General features: G+C 38.7%; 1 protein-coding gene across 1 annotated transcript in view; it reads left to right on the forward strand.

Moving 5' to 3' along the window:
* Positions 1–19,486, forward strand: part of LOC113025860 (transmembrane protein 132C) — a 184,811-nt gene that overhangs the window by 145,216 nt on the left and 20,109 nt on the right. Inside the window, exon 6 of the mRNA XM_026174062.1 lies at positions 14,354–14,497. Coding sequence (XP_026029847.1) covers positions 14,354–14,497 — 144 coding nt within the window. The remainder of the gene's footprint in view (positions 1–14,353; positions 14,498–19,486) is intronic.

Consider the following 19,486-nt stretch of genomic DNA (forward strand, 5'->3'; position numbering starts at 1 on the left):
CAATTATTATTTTTAAAACAAAGCTTGGACTAACTTCTAATCGTCATGAAGCTTTTAAACGCCGCTCTCAATTTGCAGAATGAGAAGTTAAATTGAGTTGGATTTTAACAATCCAAATGTGGATGAATTGGCAAGTGGCTTATGATTGCTAACTGTATTATCATAATGACACTGTAAACATAATGAATTGTTCTTAATTGTTTTTGAGGAAAATCGTTCTGTGTGATGAAGAGAGAATAGGGCAGTTTTAATTTTTGTCATTGATTATGTCCATGTACAAATCAAATGCTTTCAAGCACTTCATAAAGTTTTATCATACTCATTTTGTGAGGCAGCGGTGCACTGCTGATTTATGGTTTGTGGCGAGTAGAGCAGCTTTAAGGCTTTGGCTACATTTCTCCACTTTTAGTGGCTTAATAAAAGAGAATGCACACTCCAATTATATTGTATTAAATAATAGTAATACTAAAAAGTTTAATGGACAACTAATTGAAAGAGATATGGAAAAAATGCAAAGATGTATTGTAATAAAGATTTCAGAAAGTACTGACAGCGTGCAAACTTTGATTTAAGAAGAAAATGTGTCTTATTAAAGATTCAACAATTTGTCAATAGGTCTAATTAGTTAGCTGTTATTAAATTAATAGTAGTAGTAGTAATAAACATTTTCTGTTAAAGTCTTATTTAAACATTATTTAAATGCCAATTAGTGTTAAAGTAAGCATGGGGTGGCAAAGGGGCAACAGCAGGAATCTCGGGAATGCAGGCGACGGAAACGGGAAGGAAAAAATGATCTGTTAAAAAAAAAAAATAGATATATACAGAGGGCTGGCTGGGAAATGGGACAAAGGCATGCTCAGGTGAGGTGGGAATATAATCAAGAAAGTGAGGAGAAGAAACAAAGGCAGGAAGACACAGGAAAATAACCTTCAAAGTAAAACAGGAAGTTACTCTAAGACAGATAACACATTGGCAAAAAAAAAGATAGAAACCGGTTAACAGAGAAGGTGAGAGGAAATGGGGAAACTGAAGGAGTAAAGCAAAACCAATATGTGTGACAAAAAACAGAAACAATAACATTAACAGTATGCCTCTGTAATCCCCCCCCCCACACACACACACACACACACACACACACAAAATAAAAATAAATAAATAAATGAAGTAAAATATTTAGCTAAGAAGCCTAAATACACCAAGGCTGAAGACCTAAAATGAACTAAGAGCCCACACAACAGGAAAATGAATTTTTATTTAGAACTTTTGGATAACGTAAAAGTGCACTGCAATAACGAAGGTAAATCTTAGAACAACAGTACTTTGCTATCTTTACTAGTGCTGTAAGTTAGTTAAAAATTGTGATTGTGTTTGTGGCCACACCGACACAGTGTTCACACACTACCTGCACCACTGGCAAGTTGGCCCACTTTACAAAAAGTCTGAAGGATCAACTACGTTACAAGGGCGCATAATGGTACTTCAACAGAGTGATCTAAAAACAGCAGCCCCATTTAAAATATTTAAGCAATATAAGAGAAGATCATGTGAATTACTCTTAGCCAGTTCTCAAAACGTTTTGCTCACTCCTCATATGTAGGACACTGTCTTGGTGCAGTCTTTGAGACGTTAGTTGTCTCTCTGACTTCCGAAAACAAATTCTGCTCTCTAAAGGGCACCCATGCTTTGACAGCACATATTGCTTGTTAAGTGCCAGCTAATAAATTAAAGGTAGACGAGTCATTGTCTGAGCAAACTGCGCCTTAGATGGCCATGTCCAGGGTATACCCCGCCTCTCGGAACAATAACAGCTGGGATAGGCTCCAGCCTCCTCCAAAACACCGAACCCGATAGGATGTGTAAAAAATAGATGCACGGATGGATGGATGGATGGATGGGTGGATATATGACATCAGCCATCACCTTTGCGGCAGTATGTGTAGGTAGACACCAATCATTCCTGGCACTTAGCAGTACTTGTCTGGATACAGAATGCCAGACACCCCTGTTCAAGAGAACTCTCATCTCTCCGTGAGTGCTTCTGGCCTTAACTCCCACAGAGAAGCACACGCATGCTCACACTCACCCAGTACCTCCTGGCTGCCAAACATGAAGTGCAGAACTTGTCTTTTTTTTTTCTTCCTTTTTTTTTTGTTGTTCTTACAAGGGGTTTTTTTGAACAGCTGAAAATGCCTAGAATTGCTTTTTAAATTTGTCATTTGTGTGCATGCACAAAAAGGTCAAGAAGAAACAAGTACGAATGAGTAGATAAGAAGGCGCATGTTAAAACAGAAGATGGGTGAGATCAGTTTACGCATACCCTGACATTTTTAATTTTCTTTCATTTTTACTGAAGACATGTTTCTGTGAATTCTACAGGTATAAGCTTTCTGCAGTCAGTGTTTAAGAGAGCGCGAGAGATCAGTATTGGATATTCATCCCGCAGCAATGGTCAAAGCTCATAATTTCAGAGGAGATGCATTTTCCAGGAAAATTGAACAGAGCAATTTGTAGTTCAACCGATGACTCGCAATTTTGTGCCTTTTATGGCAGAACAGGATATTATAGAATGCTAGATGAATACTGAAGACAATGAGGATCTTGTGTGAGTGCGCTAAGCAAGTAATTTAGCATTCAAAGCGTGTTTCTTTTTTTTTCTGGATATGAAAGGAGAATTCTGACGTGAAGATTAAATAATCAGGCCCCATCTTATCTTAATGACCTTGTAGTACCATATCACCCTATTAGAGCACTTCGCTCTCACTCTGCAGGCCTACTTGTTGTTCCTAGAGTATTTAAAAGTAGAATGGGAGGGAGCGCCTTCAGTTTTCAGGCCCCTCTTCTGTGGAACCAGCTTCCAGTTTGGATTCAGGAGACAGACACTATCTCTACTTTTAAGATTAGGCTTAAAACTTTCCTTTTTACTAAAGCATATAGTTAGGGCTGGACCAGGTGACCCTGAATCCTCCCTTAGTTATGCTGCAATAGATGTAGGCTGCCGGGGGATTCCCATGATGCATTGAGTTTTTCCTTTCCAGTCACCTTTCTCACTCACTATGTATTAATAGACCTCTCTGCATCATCATATCTGTTATTAACCTCTGTCTCTCTTCCACAGCATGTCTTTTATCCTGTCTTCCTTCTCTCACCCCAACCGGTCGTAGCAGATGGCCGCCCCTCCCTGAGCCTGGTTCTGCCGGAGGTTTCTTCCTGTTAAAAGGGAGTTTTTCCTTCCCACTGTTGCCAAAGTGCTTGCTCATAGGGGGTCATATGATTGTTGGGTTTTTCTCTGTATCTATGAAGTTCCTTGAGGCGACTTATGTTGTGATTTGGCGCTATATAAATAAAATTGAATTGAATTGAAGATGAAATAATAGACTTGTAGATATATGTAATCTATTGCTACCCTTAAGAAAGACAAAATCATAGAGAGATTGCATTGCTAATATTAAGTGGCAGTTATTATTGGAAAATTTGTGAGTTTAGTACTACTGAAAACTGCTTTCACGAGAGTAGTTTTTAGGAGTTAATACTAGATTGTATGGGTTGTTCAGATGAGCAGTTTTGTCTCCATTTAGAAACCCTCAGTGGCTCTCGTCTTCAGTTTGTAACGCACTCCTTTTTGAAATCTCATAAATCAATACATTTAATAGAGGACAAGCGCAGAGGAAGTTGTCTGCACTTAAGACACTGCTATTTTCCTCTTACTGTGTGAGAATTCTCGTGCTGAGAATTACTGAGATACTGAACTGAACTCTGGACCTGTGAATGCCAGCTCGACGTCACCAAGACAAATGGCGCTACATTGTTTGTGTTAAGTGATATTGGCTACTCTGATTTTAACGGGACAATCAAAGAAAACTGCAGGGCTGAACACAATCTGGCCCGGGAACAGACAGGAAAAGAGAGACGATGGTGGTGTTTCATTAATAAGCTTGAAAGACGGTACATGCAGAGAACATGCCAGCTGAGTGTGCACTACTTTTATTGCATCCTCCCATGAATTTTTGATCCCTCTCTTGCTGCTCCCTGCCTCTCTGTTCTCTCATTAGAAGAGACAGCCAGTTGGCCCCCATAGCTCTTTACAGTACATCCCAAATGTAATCATTAGCATTTTATTCATAGCTTCTGAAACTCACTCTATTTCAAACTCAATAACATTCGCTTTGTGCTTACAGTCCCATAACATTATAATCAGCACCATTAGCAGGAAGCTCTGCATTAACTGTATTTGTGGCCGTGGTTAAGCACCTTTGTCTAGAATTATAATCACCAGGGCAAATTCAGATTTATTCATTTTGGCTCCATTCAGTGGTTTAAAGTGACTTTTTTTTTTAAAGAGGGTTTTCCTTTTTTTAAATGATTTATAGTCCCACGTTTAAGCAGTGTGTAAAGTTACAAAGCCCAAAGTCAGCACCAGAGAGAGTATTTCTCTGCTACAGAACTGAGAAACTTTCTTTGTAGTCAAGGCTTCTCATCTGTTAGCCTACCTGTCTTTGTCACTATGTAGGGAAAAAAAAATGTAAAATACCCGCATAGCGGCTACTTTGGCACACTCTCAAGGAACGATGCAGTCTGCCATTATTTACTTTGAACAGCCGCTTGTGCTTTCAGAAAGTCTCATCTGCGATCAAAGCACAGCAAATGTTCTTTTGTTCACTTCAATAGTGAACACAAGAGTCTTCATCCTGTCCAAGCTCTTGAAGAATGCAAGTTAACCAGCAGCTCGGAGAGTGCTCTTCCCATACTCACAGAAAACGCATTACTTTTGCAGACACGGTGAGCAATCAGGGTATAGTCCTTTTTTTTAAGGGCGGAGGGTTAACAGGGGCTGGAGGGTACCCCCAAGTTAAAATGATCTTTCATTAACAGATAATGATACTCTGAAGCCAGCAAGACACCTCCCTCAGCGAGGGGTGCCTAGTCCTAGAACAAATCCCGTGTCAATACATGAAACAGTTTCTGAGAATGTAACTTTCGGTTTGTCAGATTGGTCAGAATTCGCACTGGTGTTTTAAAAAATCAGAAATTCCTCAGATAACATTGGTAAAGCTTGGCGGGAAGTTTATCTGTGCCAATAGTGGTGAAGATTGAAAGAGAAAAAGAAAGTGTTTTCGATAAATCAATTAAATTGCCATGACTAGCTGCCATCTATCAGCCTTCAGGCCTCCTGCGAGTATTACAAGTCAAGAAAAATTTTTTTGGTTAAAGCAAATACTGTAATTCAGCAGCTGAAATACTACTTGGGTGACTGGTGAATGCATCGAAGTTTATAGTGCTTTTGAATAACAGGGTCCTGAATCCATATACAGTGGAACCCCGACTTACGAATACCCCGTTAAACGAAAAATTCAAGTTACAAAGGCACTGAACGGCAATATTTCTGCCCGTGTTACGAAATCCGCTGGCTCTGATTGGCTGAGCCCAGAATGTCCACAATGCCTTCCGAATCATGTGACAACCCCTTGGCTTTCGTACTTGCGCTTCGCTGTTCCACTTGAACGACGTATTGTTGTTGCCGTTAGCAATTAGCCTATAGCCTATTGTTCACTCAATAGGCTATAGGCGCGATGGGTGCTTTGACTTACGAAAATTTCAGACTTACGAAAGACCCTTGGGAACTAATTAATTTCGTAAGTCGGGGTTCCACTGTACCCAGTTTGGTTTTCTCATTTACTGTCCTTGCAATTTTAAGTTGGCAATCAACTTTGATGGACAAATGCTTTCGAAAATCAAAAGAACAAAAGAAGAAGAGAAAGCAGAAACCCTGTGTGTTCCCATGCTGCTTGGCGGCCTAAACCAAGTCCAAAATAAAGGGTCGTATATCTATAATTTATACAAAGTGCTATCACTGCATCAGAACTCGCCAGCAATTTTCAAGCAAGATGCTATCAGTCATACTGTTTCACTGTCAGTAACAGTATTTGGAAATGACATGACAGAGTACTAATCGGGAAGCAGTGAGGCTATCCATTGGCATGCTAAGTGCCCTCAGGGCAACATTAGCCATCTGCATGCAACTATAATGCCCCTTATAGCTTAATTAAGTCCTCTTGTGTATATATGGGTCTCTAATTTTCTGCCTTATCTTTATGCTGTGCTTTTTGAATAAACAAATTCTCTTTATCACCTTCGCTCTGGGGAAAAATGTTCCTTATGCATCAGGCTTGTTTGTCATTGTTGATCCTGATCATCCTACAGCAAGCAGGAGAGGGAGATGAGACAGCAGACAGTCAGGGAGATCAAAATTAGCAAACTCTATTCAAATAACAATGTTTCTGTTATTTATTTAGTTGTTTAGGACTGTAATTTCTTTGCTTCTTCTTTTTTCCTTCCTTCCCTCCTTCTGTGTTATGCACATGCCTGCATTAGAGGCCAGCTGACACCAAAGCTGAGGCTCTAAGGAAACACTTTATAAAGATCTTGCGGGGGGGGGAACCAAAAACTGAGTAATGTCATACCAGTTTCGAAATCCTGCGAACGTCTTTTCTGTATAGCAATTTCTGCATGTGCATGCTTCACTGAATCACTGAATCTATATCCTATGCAAGAACGAAATGAAGGGTGGCTCAAAACCTTTGCACAGTAGTGTAAAATAGCAGTGTCAGCAAGTACCTTCATCTTATTGACACGCAACTTCTAAATCTAAAGAATGTGAATGATCACATTGGTTGGACTCAAAAACTTTTTTTTTCAGGGTGGGTTGTGTAACAGTGAGCATGAAGCGGAGCGGCAGAGAATGAGGATGACATGTGTGCATATCCTCTGTACTCACACACAAACTATTTCACTTCTGCCGCCCAGCATGTCTCTCTTGCCTCTCTCAGGGCCCAAGATATGTATGTCAGTCAGGCTTTACTTTGAAGTTAAGCCTGTCCGTTCTGTCATTTGTTGTGGTTTGTTTACTTTTTTGCTGGCTTGCCTTCCTTACCCTTTCCCTCATTCTGTCAGGCTGGGTTGAGGGTCTTTTATTTGGCCAGCACGGGCCATGGACCAGTATAGTGCTCTCTGGTTTATTCTAATCAAATGGCCTCAGCCGGAGACAGGAGAAAGGTCCTCAGAATATGGACAGGCTTTATCAGCGACAGCCAATTTATCACTGCTGACTTTGGCATTTCCGCTCCTTATGTTAAAGTGAGGAAGTATGAGGCAGGAAAAAACAACAGACGCTTAATATTTAATCTTACTAAAAGTATTTAGAGCTCACAGTACACAATAACAAACCCAACCCATTGCCAGGACAAGAAGTTATAAATCAATATCTAATTAATGAGGAGAGTATAAATCACTGTAGGCCCCAATTTAATAATCAATAGTGGTATTTCTTACTCATGGTCAATGCAGAATGGCCCCAAACTGCCTTCAACTCTTTATTTGCTAATACTGCAATTATAGCTGCTATGCCAATTGAGGTAAATCAGCGGAGACGCAGAAGCTGATTATTCAGCTTATTTCATCCTCAAAAAAACTCCAGATTCAATTGACTTTCAGCGTGTTTTCATCAAATACCTAGCTTACTAGCAAAATGTAGGATTTCTGCATACTCCGCTGTAAGTACTATGGAGTATTTTTGTTCACTCGCTAAAATGAAAACTCCAAACCCTGACGATTTGCTAAGTTTCAGCAGCTACACGTAAAATGACTGTCATCTTCCTAACTTTGGCAACAAAATAGTAATTTCCCTCTTTTGCTCGCTCCATCACATCACTCATCACTTCAGTTATCAGCACCTTGCTCCGATTTTTGTCCGACTATAGCACTGCAGTGCAGAACACCTTGGCTGCTGTGCCTTTTTTCCCAAGTCATAACCGTAAAAGGATTACATTGTATGAACACCGCTCTCTCCTTCTGTTGTATCACCATTTCTAACAAAAAAAAAATAGTGGGAAAAAAGAAATTAAATCCTTAGAGGCATTGATTCCCCTGCCTTTGCTTTCATTTTATCTCCTACTATACACTTTAAGATGTTCCAAAGTTTTTGAGTGGCAGGGGGAGACTATATAGGTGCTAGAGGGAATAGACTTTTTGATTGATAATTGATATGAACTGAATGGATGGAGTGCTGCAGTGGCAATATAAACCTACTGTACTGTTGGCAAACACAGAACAGGACCTGTGAGCTTCCTGCCAATCTCAGCTGCTTAGAAAACAGTTGAGCTGTGGTTTTCTGTGGGTCAGAGGCATCTGTTCAGTGACTGAATAATAAACAGCTAGCCATGGTTAAAAGGTGTTCTGGGCCACATCTAAGACCAGCATATCTTAGATGTGTCCCTACCCTGCTTGTTTAAACCCTTTGAATAAGTCTATATGGATTAGTAGTCACTTATCATTATGCTGTAATTTCTTTTAACTCCATCTTTAGACCTCTTGTGCTTATAAGGTGTATCGTAGCAAGAGACTACACACAAAATCACAATTTTATGATTTTATTAGCAGTAGTTTTTGTATATTGTTTTTTTTTTTCATAATAATAGTGTTTTACTATTAATACTACCCTATTTCCTAGCGTTTGCTCTAGCATCCAAATACTGTTACTGACAGTGAACAAGTTTGCAAAAAAATGTGAGGAAAATAATACGTTATGTTGTATGAATGAGCAAAGAAGCTGCAGTCGTAAGATGAAACAATCTGATAGGGGTATAAACATTAGTCATTATTCACACAAGCCTGCCATACAGAAGAGGGACTCCACTGCAGAGACTGGGAGGTTATCCAAAAGTGCAGGAACTTTAGGGGTTTGTTGTGCGTAGTCGTTATGTGAAAAAAGAGCCATCAGTTCCTAATTTTTCATTGGACTTGTCTGATCTGCGCAGGTCTTGAAACCAAAGTGGCAGAATAATAATGCCCTCTTGCAATAAAGCATATATATTAAATCAAAGTTGGGTAACAACAGCAGATTTTGTCCTTGAGCATTTACACATTTACATACAGTAACTATTCTCCAAGCAGGACTTTTGTAGTTTGTCTGCTACCTTACACATCATTCATCCACAACCATATCAGCCCCCACACACTCTATGCTTCTACCCCCTGCTGCTCAGAAATATAATGGCCTTTTATTGATTCTCCCTTCTCTCGCCTTCTTTCTTCTCTTTTCTTGCCCTGCTCTCTGCACTGCAATGAGAGGTTGTTAAGATAAGCTGCAGCATGAGAAGGGGGGAGACATGCCTCTTTTTCTTTTTTCTTTTGTTTGAGCTGGGCAAAAAAAAGTAGGGTGTCTTTGTGCTTGCAAGTGTGTGTCTAAGTTAAGTTGTTGCATATGTATACTGATACTGTGGGTTGCTATGCAATATATGTAGCACTTTTATGTGTTTAGCTGTTTACGTGTATGTGTGCACATTAGTCTATAATATAGTCATTTTCAGTCATAAATGCTTATCTGCTGGTGTGTACAAGTACGCCTCGTCAATGAGGAATACACACCAGACCTTCTCATCCACAGGGGGGATATTGAACAGCCAGGCGGTGGCTGATGAGACGTAGGTGGGTTTTACAGATGAAGACGCTGCCTTTGCTGCCTCGTGCATCATTAATGCTCTCTTATTAAATTTCACTTTTTTTGTCATTATGTGGATTACATTTGATCTTGTTCACTACTCAGTTCTTTATGAGAATGGACAGTCTCCGCAATACATGCCGAAGATCATTAAGACCTCTTTTTTATCATGCTGTTCCAGTTGTAATGGCTCACTAAGCAAAAAAAAAGGTACTTCCCATTACATGTAGGAGTAGTGATCACACAGAGAAGACTTTTTACAGGTGCTTAGTATCATCAGCACCATGCAGTTAGCAGCAGATATATTTATCATTCACAACAAGGACTAGAGTTTATATGGATGTCTCACTTGTTGAGTGTTGGCTTTACTGGATTGCTGGAGATTTAAATATGCTTGCATATCATTTGAATCTGTGAAAAACGAGCCTCACTTTCAAATCCATTTCAGGAAATGAATTGTGCGCTGTATATCCCATGCTTTACCATCAATATACTATAAATGATCTGAAACTCAAACAAGGCAGACTTGCAAGTTTGTTTGTCTTTGTGAAACTTGAAACGTACAAGAGGCCTAACAATTGTGCTTGTAAAGGATAGCACTAAATTGCTCACTTGCAGGAATTTGCCCTCTGTTCATTCTAACTTTCGGGTTTGTTTCCCTTGTGGCAGGACAAACACATCCCTTGAGAAAGATCTATCAGCCAAGCAAGAAATATTTAAACAAAACAGCATGGAATCACCACCACACATTTCACCAAGGTTAAAAAGCAGTTTCTCTGTGTGTATGTCTGCAGATACGGGGGATAGTTAATGACAAAGAAAAACAAAAAGGCAACTGTTTTAATGAACAAATAGATGCCTTTGGCATTCACAGGCTCTTAGTAGTCTTATTTAAACTGAGCAGTGATGAGAATGATCTACTGTTATAGCAAATCTTCTATACGACAAACACACTGAGAACTCAAGGATTACCAGGCATTGTCTTAATTGATCTCATTATCTTCTTCCTGCTCTTCTGTAAGGGCTGTCATTCTCAAGTGAATCTAGCTATAGCTTTGGAATGACTGCAATTTGGTGTGAAGCATTATTGTCAATGTTTTGTATTTTTTCTTTTAATTAAGGTTGGTTCTGGGGAATAATGGTGAATAGCTGGGAAGACTCGAATAACTGTCATACTGTGACCTCACTGCAATGTAAACCAGTAGAGGGAACAATATTAGGCATCTGTTTACTGATCTGAAGAATTAGCACTGTATATGTGATGTAAAGCCCTACGTGGTTCAAGAGGGGGCTGTTCAAAATCGATTTAAACTAATAAGTGATGTCTCTCGGGGCGGTATCGGCTGGGCTAAAGAGTAGACATTCAAATTAAAAAAAAATCAAGGGGAGAATTAGAAGTGAGCTTACAACATTTCTGTAGCCCAGAGCTGTGTTAGCTGCTTCTAATCTTCGATTGAACCATCACACCCATCATTGAATATTGTATTGTGGGGATGTAGGTATCAGACTTTAAGAAGGTAGGAAAAAAATGCATGGAATAAAGATTTATATATATTTTCTTACATAGAAATGTTGCATTTTTGATCGTTCAGAGATTGAGAATCTTGTAATCATTCGAGTTATTTTAAAAAATGCCACACTTAGTTATTTCAGGATTGTTAAATGTGAAGACTTGCTGCTTCATACATTCTATGCAATGTAAACAAAATGAAAAAAGCAGGCTTATTGACTGATGCAAAAGTCCATTTAAAAAATCGTTACTATTTGCGCTCAAAGATCTTTAAGTGAACAGTCACACAGCCTCACTTGTGCTTTGCAGGATCTCTGTAGCAGTAAATAGCACTTCTCACAGCTGCTGCTCATCCTTACTGTATGATGGGCTACTTGAACGCGGAGGTAAAAAACCTTTTGCAATAACTACAGTCTATAGTTGCGTGAGATTTGACCTTCGGATAATAAATGGCATTTGAAACTAGGTTCACAGCATATAGAAGACTCATTAGGGATATCACTATAAATATAAAACGTATATTTTTTTTTCTACAATACATGTTTTTAATGTATGCAAACATACACGAAGTGTTGTTTGGTCTAGCTAGAAAACAAAAGACTGAGCACTAAAGCCTTTTGCCTAAATATTATGACCCCCACCCCACAGGCCAAAAGTTTGCCTATACACAGTGGGCATTTCTAATAACCCTTGCCCTGCCACCACTGAGATTTTTGGTTGCTTTGTTTTATTTGCACTAGTGTGCAGAAAGCATTTAGGTCATTTTGAAACACACTGGTATTCCTGCTATGTATTTGTATTCTTTTTTATTTTAGCCAATTGTTATCCTGTTTATGTTTATGTATATAACTTGGAAAGCTGCCAGTAAGTAAATCGTGTTTTTCCAAGTCTACACATAAATGTCATATCATCTTACATTTAATTTGCCTGCAGTATTTGAGTATTAGCGTTACCTTTATCGTTGATATTGTTGGAAATGTTCTGCTCTTTGATGGAGCTCACAAAAAATATTCATAGCAACAAAGATGATGGTCGAGAATAGAACCTTCTCTACACACAAAATGATCCTGTGTATTTGTAAAATCAACAACACCAAACGTTTGGCTAATAAGGAGGATGAAGGTGTCAGTAGAAAGTAACAATCAAAAGTCGTCAGATCATCGGTTTCATGCTGGTTCAGTATTCCAGCATGAAAGTGATATTATCATAGACTCGATTATTAAAAATGGATGTAACTGCTGTTGGTTTTTAGAGCCATTTTTTGAAGTCTTGGATGCATTATTGCATTGTTTCCATTGGCATCTGTAACCAGAAGTGACAAGAGGATGGAATGCCAGAAGTTATCAGATACAGTAATGCTATAGCAAAATTGGTTAGTAAATTGTATCCATGGACTTGAGGGGTGCATCCCATGGAGACAGAGACCTGAGGGGGTATATTATGAAGAACGTTCACTAGTGTTTCTTTGCATTAGCTAGCTAGACAAAATGTGAAACCCCAGTCAGAGGTGACGAGTATCATGATGGTGGTTATCAGCATCCTCTGTTAAACCAGACTTTCTGCATTAGGCTCGCTGCATGCTTCCATTGAGGATCACCTACTCTAATCAGAGACATCATCACACTGATGAATAATAAAGATCTATGAACATTATAAAGATATATAGTGAGCATTAAAATGCAAAACTGGTGCTGAAAATAAGACAAAAAAGTAATGCTGCAGATGATCATTAATCTTCTGATTCCACAATCATTACAAACACGCTGAGCAGGAAGAAAAAAAAAAACATTGACTTGTGTTTATTTTACCACTCTGTGCACACTCGCTGCTGCTGGGTACAGGAAAGCTGCACAATAGAGCTTCGAAAATTATGATACATTTAAGGATTAAATGTTAGTCGGTGGAAAGGAGATGTGGAAATCCCTTTAGTTTATTAATGCAAAATTAATTTTCATGATTGAAAATTACTGGTGATAAAAAAAAATCTACTAATCATCTTTCTAATCAGAGCTCCAACAGCTGCAGTTTATGCAGTTTATGCATCTATAACATGCATTCCAGAAAATTCCTGATCATCCAGCCCCCTTTAAACCAAAATACTAAACACCGTCTGCTGAGAGCCAGTTTGAGTTGAGCACGTACTACCATGGTGATTATCAAGGTAAAAAAAAGTGACACTTTTGTGAAAACTCTGACCTTAAGCTCAACAGTCTTGGCTAACCTAATCTCCATTCATAGTACACCTCTCTGCTGATTCGTACAAAATAAAAATAAAAAATAAAAAAAACACCAAAAGTGAAGCACAGACTTTTTGGTCCAGCTTTCATTATAATGAAGACACAGCACAAGCCTTGTTATTTGTCAGATATTATATTGTCAGATAATAATAAGGCTTGCTGGCACCGATGCACCAACACCACAAACACTATCAACACGTTGTCACCAGTTAGCTGAGGTGAAGGCTAGCAGATTTAGAGTGGCCTAATCAACACCCACCTGTCCCTCAAAACAGCCACGCGCCAAAAGGGCTAAATGGTAAATGGCCTGTATTTATATAGCGCTTTACTAATTCCTAAGGACCCCAAAGCGCTTCACATATCCAGTCATCCACGCACACATTCACACACTGGTGATGGCAACTACATTGTAGCCACAGCCACCCTGGGGCGCACTGACAGAGGCGAGGCTGCCGGACACTGGCGCCACCGGGCCCTCTGACCACCACCAGTAGGCAACGGGTGAAGTGTCTCGCCCAAGGACACAATGACCGAGACTGTCCAAGCCGGGGCTCGAACCGGCAACCTTCCAATTACAAGGCGAACTCCCAACTCTTGAGCCACGATCGCCCCTAAAGGTGATCGAATTTACTAAAGAGAAGTAAATTAAATCCTTAGTAAAATATAAACAGATGAGTTAAAAAAAAACAAACAGAAAAAAAATCATTCGTTATTGTCAAGGGAGAAATCAACTCAAGCAATGAAAATTATTTGGTGGCAGGTTGTAAAAGCATATATTAGCTGTATTTTAACATTGGAATCTACAGGGACTGATCCGCTTTCAGAGCCAGCCTCGAGTGGCCTTTCAAGAACATACATGTTTTTCACACTTTCATGTTTTACCCCTGGTGATTGCTCTTTGAATGTTATTGGTCATCTTGTAGAAAAGCTGTAGCCAAGTTTTTCATTGCTGCTTCATCATCAACTTTCAGCCCATCAGCTGCTTTATCTAGTAGAAAATCAGCCAATGGATTCTTAACTTGGGGTAAACCAGGATTGAGGCAGCAGCAAAAAAGTTTATAATAATAGTAATATTAAGAGTATGTGTGTGTTTCTTTCTTTTTCACCTGACAGGACACTGAAATTCTCAACACGGCTGTGCTCACTGGGCGTACTGTCGCTGTTCCGCTGAAGGTCGTCACTGTAGGGACGGATGGTGCGGTCTCTGATGTTACAGAGTCAGTGGAGTGCAAGTCAACGGATGAACAGGTTATCAAGGTTCGTGCAACATGAATTCTTTTTTTCCACTTTATCTCATCCTTAATGCTCAGCTTTCTAGTGGCATGCAGGTACGTTAACAGGAAGAATAACACTTCTGTTTGTGGGCTTCAAGAGTTTTTCGCACAGTGAAATCAAAATGAAGGTGCTCGTTTTCTTCTAGCAAAACATCAAAACATGTACCAAAATACATTAGTTTAATGGCAAGGGAAAAACAGAAAGCTGTTTGAAAAAGTCAGGTTTAAATCACAGAAACCCTAGAAGGGGGGGGGGGGGGGGTATCCTTTTCTCGTGCTCCAATTCGCCACCATGAAGTGCAGCTTGGCAGCTTTTTTGTGTAATCTTGGTGAGAAACAGACAAAAAAAACACTGATTACATACTCTATACTCTGCTCTTGTTTTAAAGGAGGAATAATTAACAATCATCATGCTGAAAGAGAGTCTGTATCCATACCACTTATATATTACATAACACCATCAAACTGTCAAGGTGACAAACTGCTCACCATGTCTGAATATAGCAAGTTTTAAATCTCTGTAAGTTGATTTTCATTGGCTTTTAGAGGTCTTACATAATTAATCTGAAACCTTACTGAATTTTTGGGAAGTGCTGCAAAGGATTTATTGTTAACATAAAATAAGGAAATAATTGTGAGCTGTTTACCACCACAGCAGATTTATTATCCGTCTCTGCGGCGTTATGTGAAAGGAGAAGCAAGAAAAATATAACTGGGGAAAAATAAGAAAAATAAAAGTGTTTATTCTTGATTGTGAGTAGGCGTGATAAAAAAAGAACAGTGCTACAAGTGTGTTGTGTTTACTATACATGCATATCAGATAGAAGAAAAGAGGGAGATCTCTCAAAGGGTTTAATTATCAACTGAAGTAGTACCACATATTGTGACGCTGACCTCAGTAGTCTACTCCCCTGCCCGCTCGTCGGGTTTGAGAACAGTAAGCAGTACCCATCTTTTCTTCATACTATTTTCAAAGGCATCTCAAGATAAAACAGCTTTATTTTTCCCCACTTCACTGTTTCTTTGAGACTTTGAAGTTAAATCCTTCTTTTTTTTATGTTATATGTAGACAAAAAGGAGGACCCCAATGCAGACACAATCTAAGTTAAGCAAACAAAAGATGAGCTTTATTTCACTAAGCTGATACTTCAAAAATAAAGTCCAAATGGTGATAAGTAATCCAGATACAATACACAGGGTAAATGATCTAAAGTTGATTGCAGCAAAGTGATGAGCAAAAAAGGGAAGCAGAGGAAGGCACAACGTGCTATAAAAGGAGAGCACAGGTGAAACATGAGCAAAGGGCACTTCTCTGACAAAGATAAGTGGAAGAGCAAGGCAAAGGCAACTGATGAACACAATAAGGGCAGAGCAGATAATTACAAGGGACAAAGATAGGGAGTAAAACAACAAAAGAAGCCCAAGGAAATGTAGTTACCAAAAGAAACCCAAAGTGACAACAGTGACACAAACATAGGGTCATTAAAGACAGGAAACTGGTAAACACTGGGAAACATAAGAGAGTTATATACGTGTAGTGATCAAAAACACCCATGGTGAGCATTGAGGCCTTGATCCTGCTCTTACAAACTTCCAGTCAGGAAATCATGCAGGGACGAGTCCAGAATAAATGGGACAAGTGATCAAAATCATCCAAAATGTATACAATTTTATTATTTCAGAGAGTTTGCAATCAAATCAGACTATCATAATAAAAGACCACTAATGATCCATAATGTACCTTTAATGGTGCAGCTCGTCAGCAGTGTAGCAATCACATGATAACTCGCTTTCACCAACAGGAAACTTACAGGTGCTTTTTTTTTTTTTTTTTTTTTTTTTTAACCAAATCCACCCCAAAAAAATACGATCCCACAGGGGTGCTTATTACATGCACTAAGTGTACCCCTAAGAAATAATTGATACCACTGCAACCAAGTTATAATAGACACAGCAAATCAGTTTGCCATACACACCAATGCAAGGCCTGATTCCTGTGAGGCGTTAACCCCAACTCAGGGACTGCACATTGCCCGACTAACATTGCGCCTGGCCCAGTTAACATAAAAACAACCCCAAGTTTTAAAATACATCAAACTAGGAAGAAAAAAGTGGAGCGACACAACCAGATGTGCAGCCCGTCCTGCAAGACAAGACACGAAAAAGTGTAAGTAGCCTGTCAGTGCATAAATAAAACATTGTTTTCTGCCTAACATTATATTCAAATACAATACCTTCAACAGACTGCTGTGCTTACTGCACTACATGATTAATGCCATGTTAATCATGACTAAAAAAACAAAATGCAATAATCATATACATTTTTATGAACTTCAGCAAAAAAGTTACCTTTACAAAAAACATTCAGTCTATAGTTTGAATCTCTACTGAAGGGCAGTATGATCACAATATGCTTAAATAGCAACTAGATCTTCTAGTGGGAAGAAATTTTATACCAACTGACTTCTGCAGCTGTGGTACTTGAATGCAGTGAGCGCTTGTTTTACAGATGCTGCATGCATGATTAGGAGCTTGATTTTACCTGTGAAAATAGGACTGAAAACACCTGAGGTTTAAAATGGACCAATACCTTTGTCCATGTAGTGTAACTTCCAGCCTCAATCACAGCAAGTACTCTTCTTTACACTTCACATATAATAATACTGTGTTGAAGTTCACCCAGTCATCTGGCTTGCTCTCGACATTTATAGCGTGGTGTATTTAAGAGTGTTTCAATAGCAATCCAGACACAAACTGCCATTGAACCCATTTTAAAATGCTCGTTGTTTCCAAATCCTGTGAGCCCCCTCATATAAGTCACAGCTTTAGAATGGGGAAAAAAAGACAATAGATCCATCATTGCTGTACTGCACTGCAAGTTTTTATTTTCTGATGATTATTTTCTGATTTAAAGTGTTGCGCTACAGTTTCTCCTTGTATCCCAATAATGTAGAACACTTGACGGATCCAGTAAACCACTAAGCTTTAGCTCTTTAGGTTTTAGGAACTTTTAGAAATTTTGCAACCCCCAAAGCATAGTACTTCATAAATGTTAAATACAGTGCTCTCTCATGAGTCGGTTTTAGTCAGGTTAGTCAGACAGAATTATTTCAGTCAGTAACTCTCATGTGTACCCTGCTGTAACAGTAAGAAAACAGTTGTTTTTACTTTTCTTTTCATTATGATGTCACAGTGAAGTTAACCTATAAAATGTTATTAGATCCTATTAGTATGATGCAGTGTTTAGTGTGCTGGAATAGGTGGAAATAACAAAAAATGCTACCAAAGCAAACCAAGAATAAAAGCAAAAGAGCAAAAGTTTTTCTCCCTTAAAACACAGATGCAATCCTTGGCATGTTTTGTTTTCTGTCACGTTTGGATCTGTTCCATCATATTTTGTTCAATATCTAGTGTGTTTTATGTACTTTTGCAGTGCATGGTAGACATTTGTATGAGGTTTATCATAATTTTGCAAGTGAATTATTCGGTTAATGCCAAAAAAGTGCTGTGTAAGGTCACCGTGACCTTGGTCTTTTGCCACCAAGTTTAATCAGATCATTCTTGAGAACTTTGCAGTCTTTAAGTTCTGTTTAAGTATTATTTAAGAAATACCACGTTTGCTAGAATTAGACAAACAGATGGATGGACAGATGGGCAATCTGAAAACATTATGTCTTAAGCATTGAGGCATAATAAAAGAGCAAAAAAAAGTGAGACTAAAAAATGCAGAAGTAGATAGATTTAGTTTACTCTCTGGATGGTTGCCTTTCATACTTTAAAATCACAAGAACAAAGAAATTATCCTTGTGTGAGTTTTGTGACTGTATGCAATCCAGTATCAGCCTTGCATTCCTTGGTTTGCACTCGTTAAGACAAATAATTTGGAAACTTTAAATGAAAATGAATTGCATTCATACCGCTTTACATTTCCATTTAGCATACATCGAGGTGAAACCCTAAACTTTCCCTCATATCTAAGAATCCTCCTTTCAGAGTTCCAACCTGTTCTCATTACAGGAAGACGAAATATGTAGGAGGTGCAGTAATGCTGGAGAAGGCTGAGGGTGAGAGCGAAGGAGTGGGAGAGAAAGAGAAAAGGGAAATGAAAGGGAGGAGGAGGAGAAAACTGACAGACAGCAAGCTGTCACTTTTGTTCCTCAGAGAGAGGGCTTGGTTTGACATCATTCGAGAGTAAAGCTGCCAAGTTATATGCAAAGAAGTGGCGACAGATGACAGTCTTCTTGTGACTGGTTTGTTATAAAGAAGCAATTGTCAGTATTGAGGACATGTGTTGAAATTACCAGTTGTGCCAATCAAGCTTATATGGTATTTGAGAGTGGAAAAAAAATGAAATGCAAGTGATTACAAACAAAATTCAATGACAGACTGTTAAATACATTTGTTCGTCAAGGGGGAAATGTTTGATAAGGAGATTCTGGGGCTTTGGAGATAATGACAGATACTTCTGATGTTCATGCTGTATCAGTTCTTTATGTTGGAGATGTATTAGAGTAACTTTGGCAAATGACTGGTGGTGTACTTTATCCAGACACTTCATAATTTGTTTTGAGCAAGTGTTTTTCTCTCTGGCTAGATGAATTAGGTTTGTGTCATTTCGTAGCTCCATCTGTTAAGTTGGACCAAAGTCACATAAATTGTGCACATACTATGCTTCACACACAGGCATGCATTAAGAATAGAGCGGTTCTGAAACAAACACACACAGAAAAGAAACTGGAAGAAATTGAGTAATCCAAGCACTTAAATCTTTTTCAAAGCAGCCTAAATGATCAGATTTACTTACTATGTAAATAAAAAGGTGAAATAGAGCAACTTTACTTCTACAGTGGATTTTTGTATCTGCTTATTTATTCTTATTTTTTCCCGGTTAGATTGTTTTGGCAATCAGATTCTAGAGTACTTTGCAATCTTTAAGTCATGTTTAAGTATTCTTTAAGAAATAACATGTTTA

The sequence above is a fragment of the Astatotilapia calliptera genome, chromosome 7 (assembly GCF_900246225.1).
Source record: "Astatotilapia calliptera chromosome 7, fAstCal1.2, whole genome shotgun sequence".
Lineage (NCBI taxonomy): Eukaryota > Metazoa > Chordata > Actinopteri > Cichliformes > Cichlidae > Astatotilapia > Astatotilapia calliptera.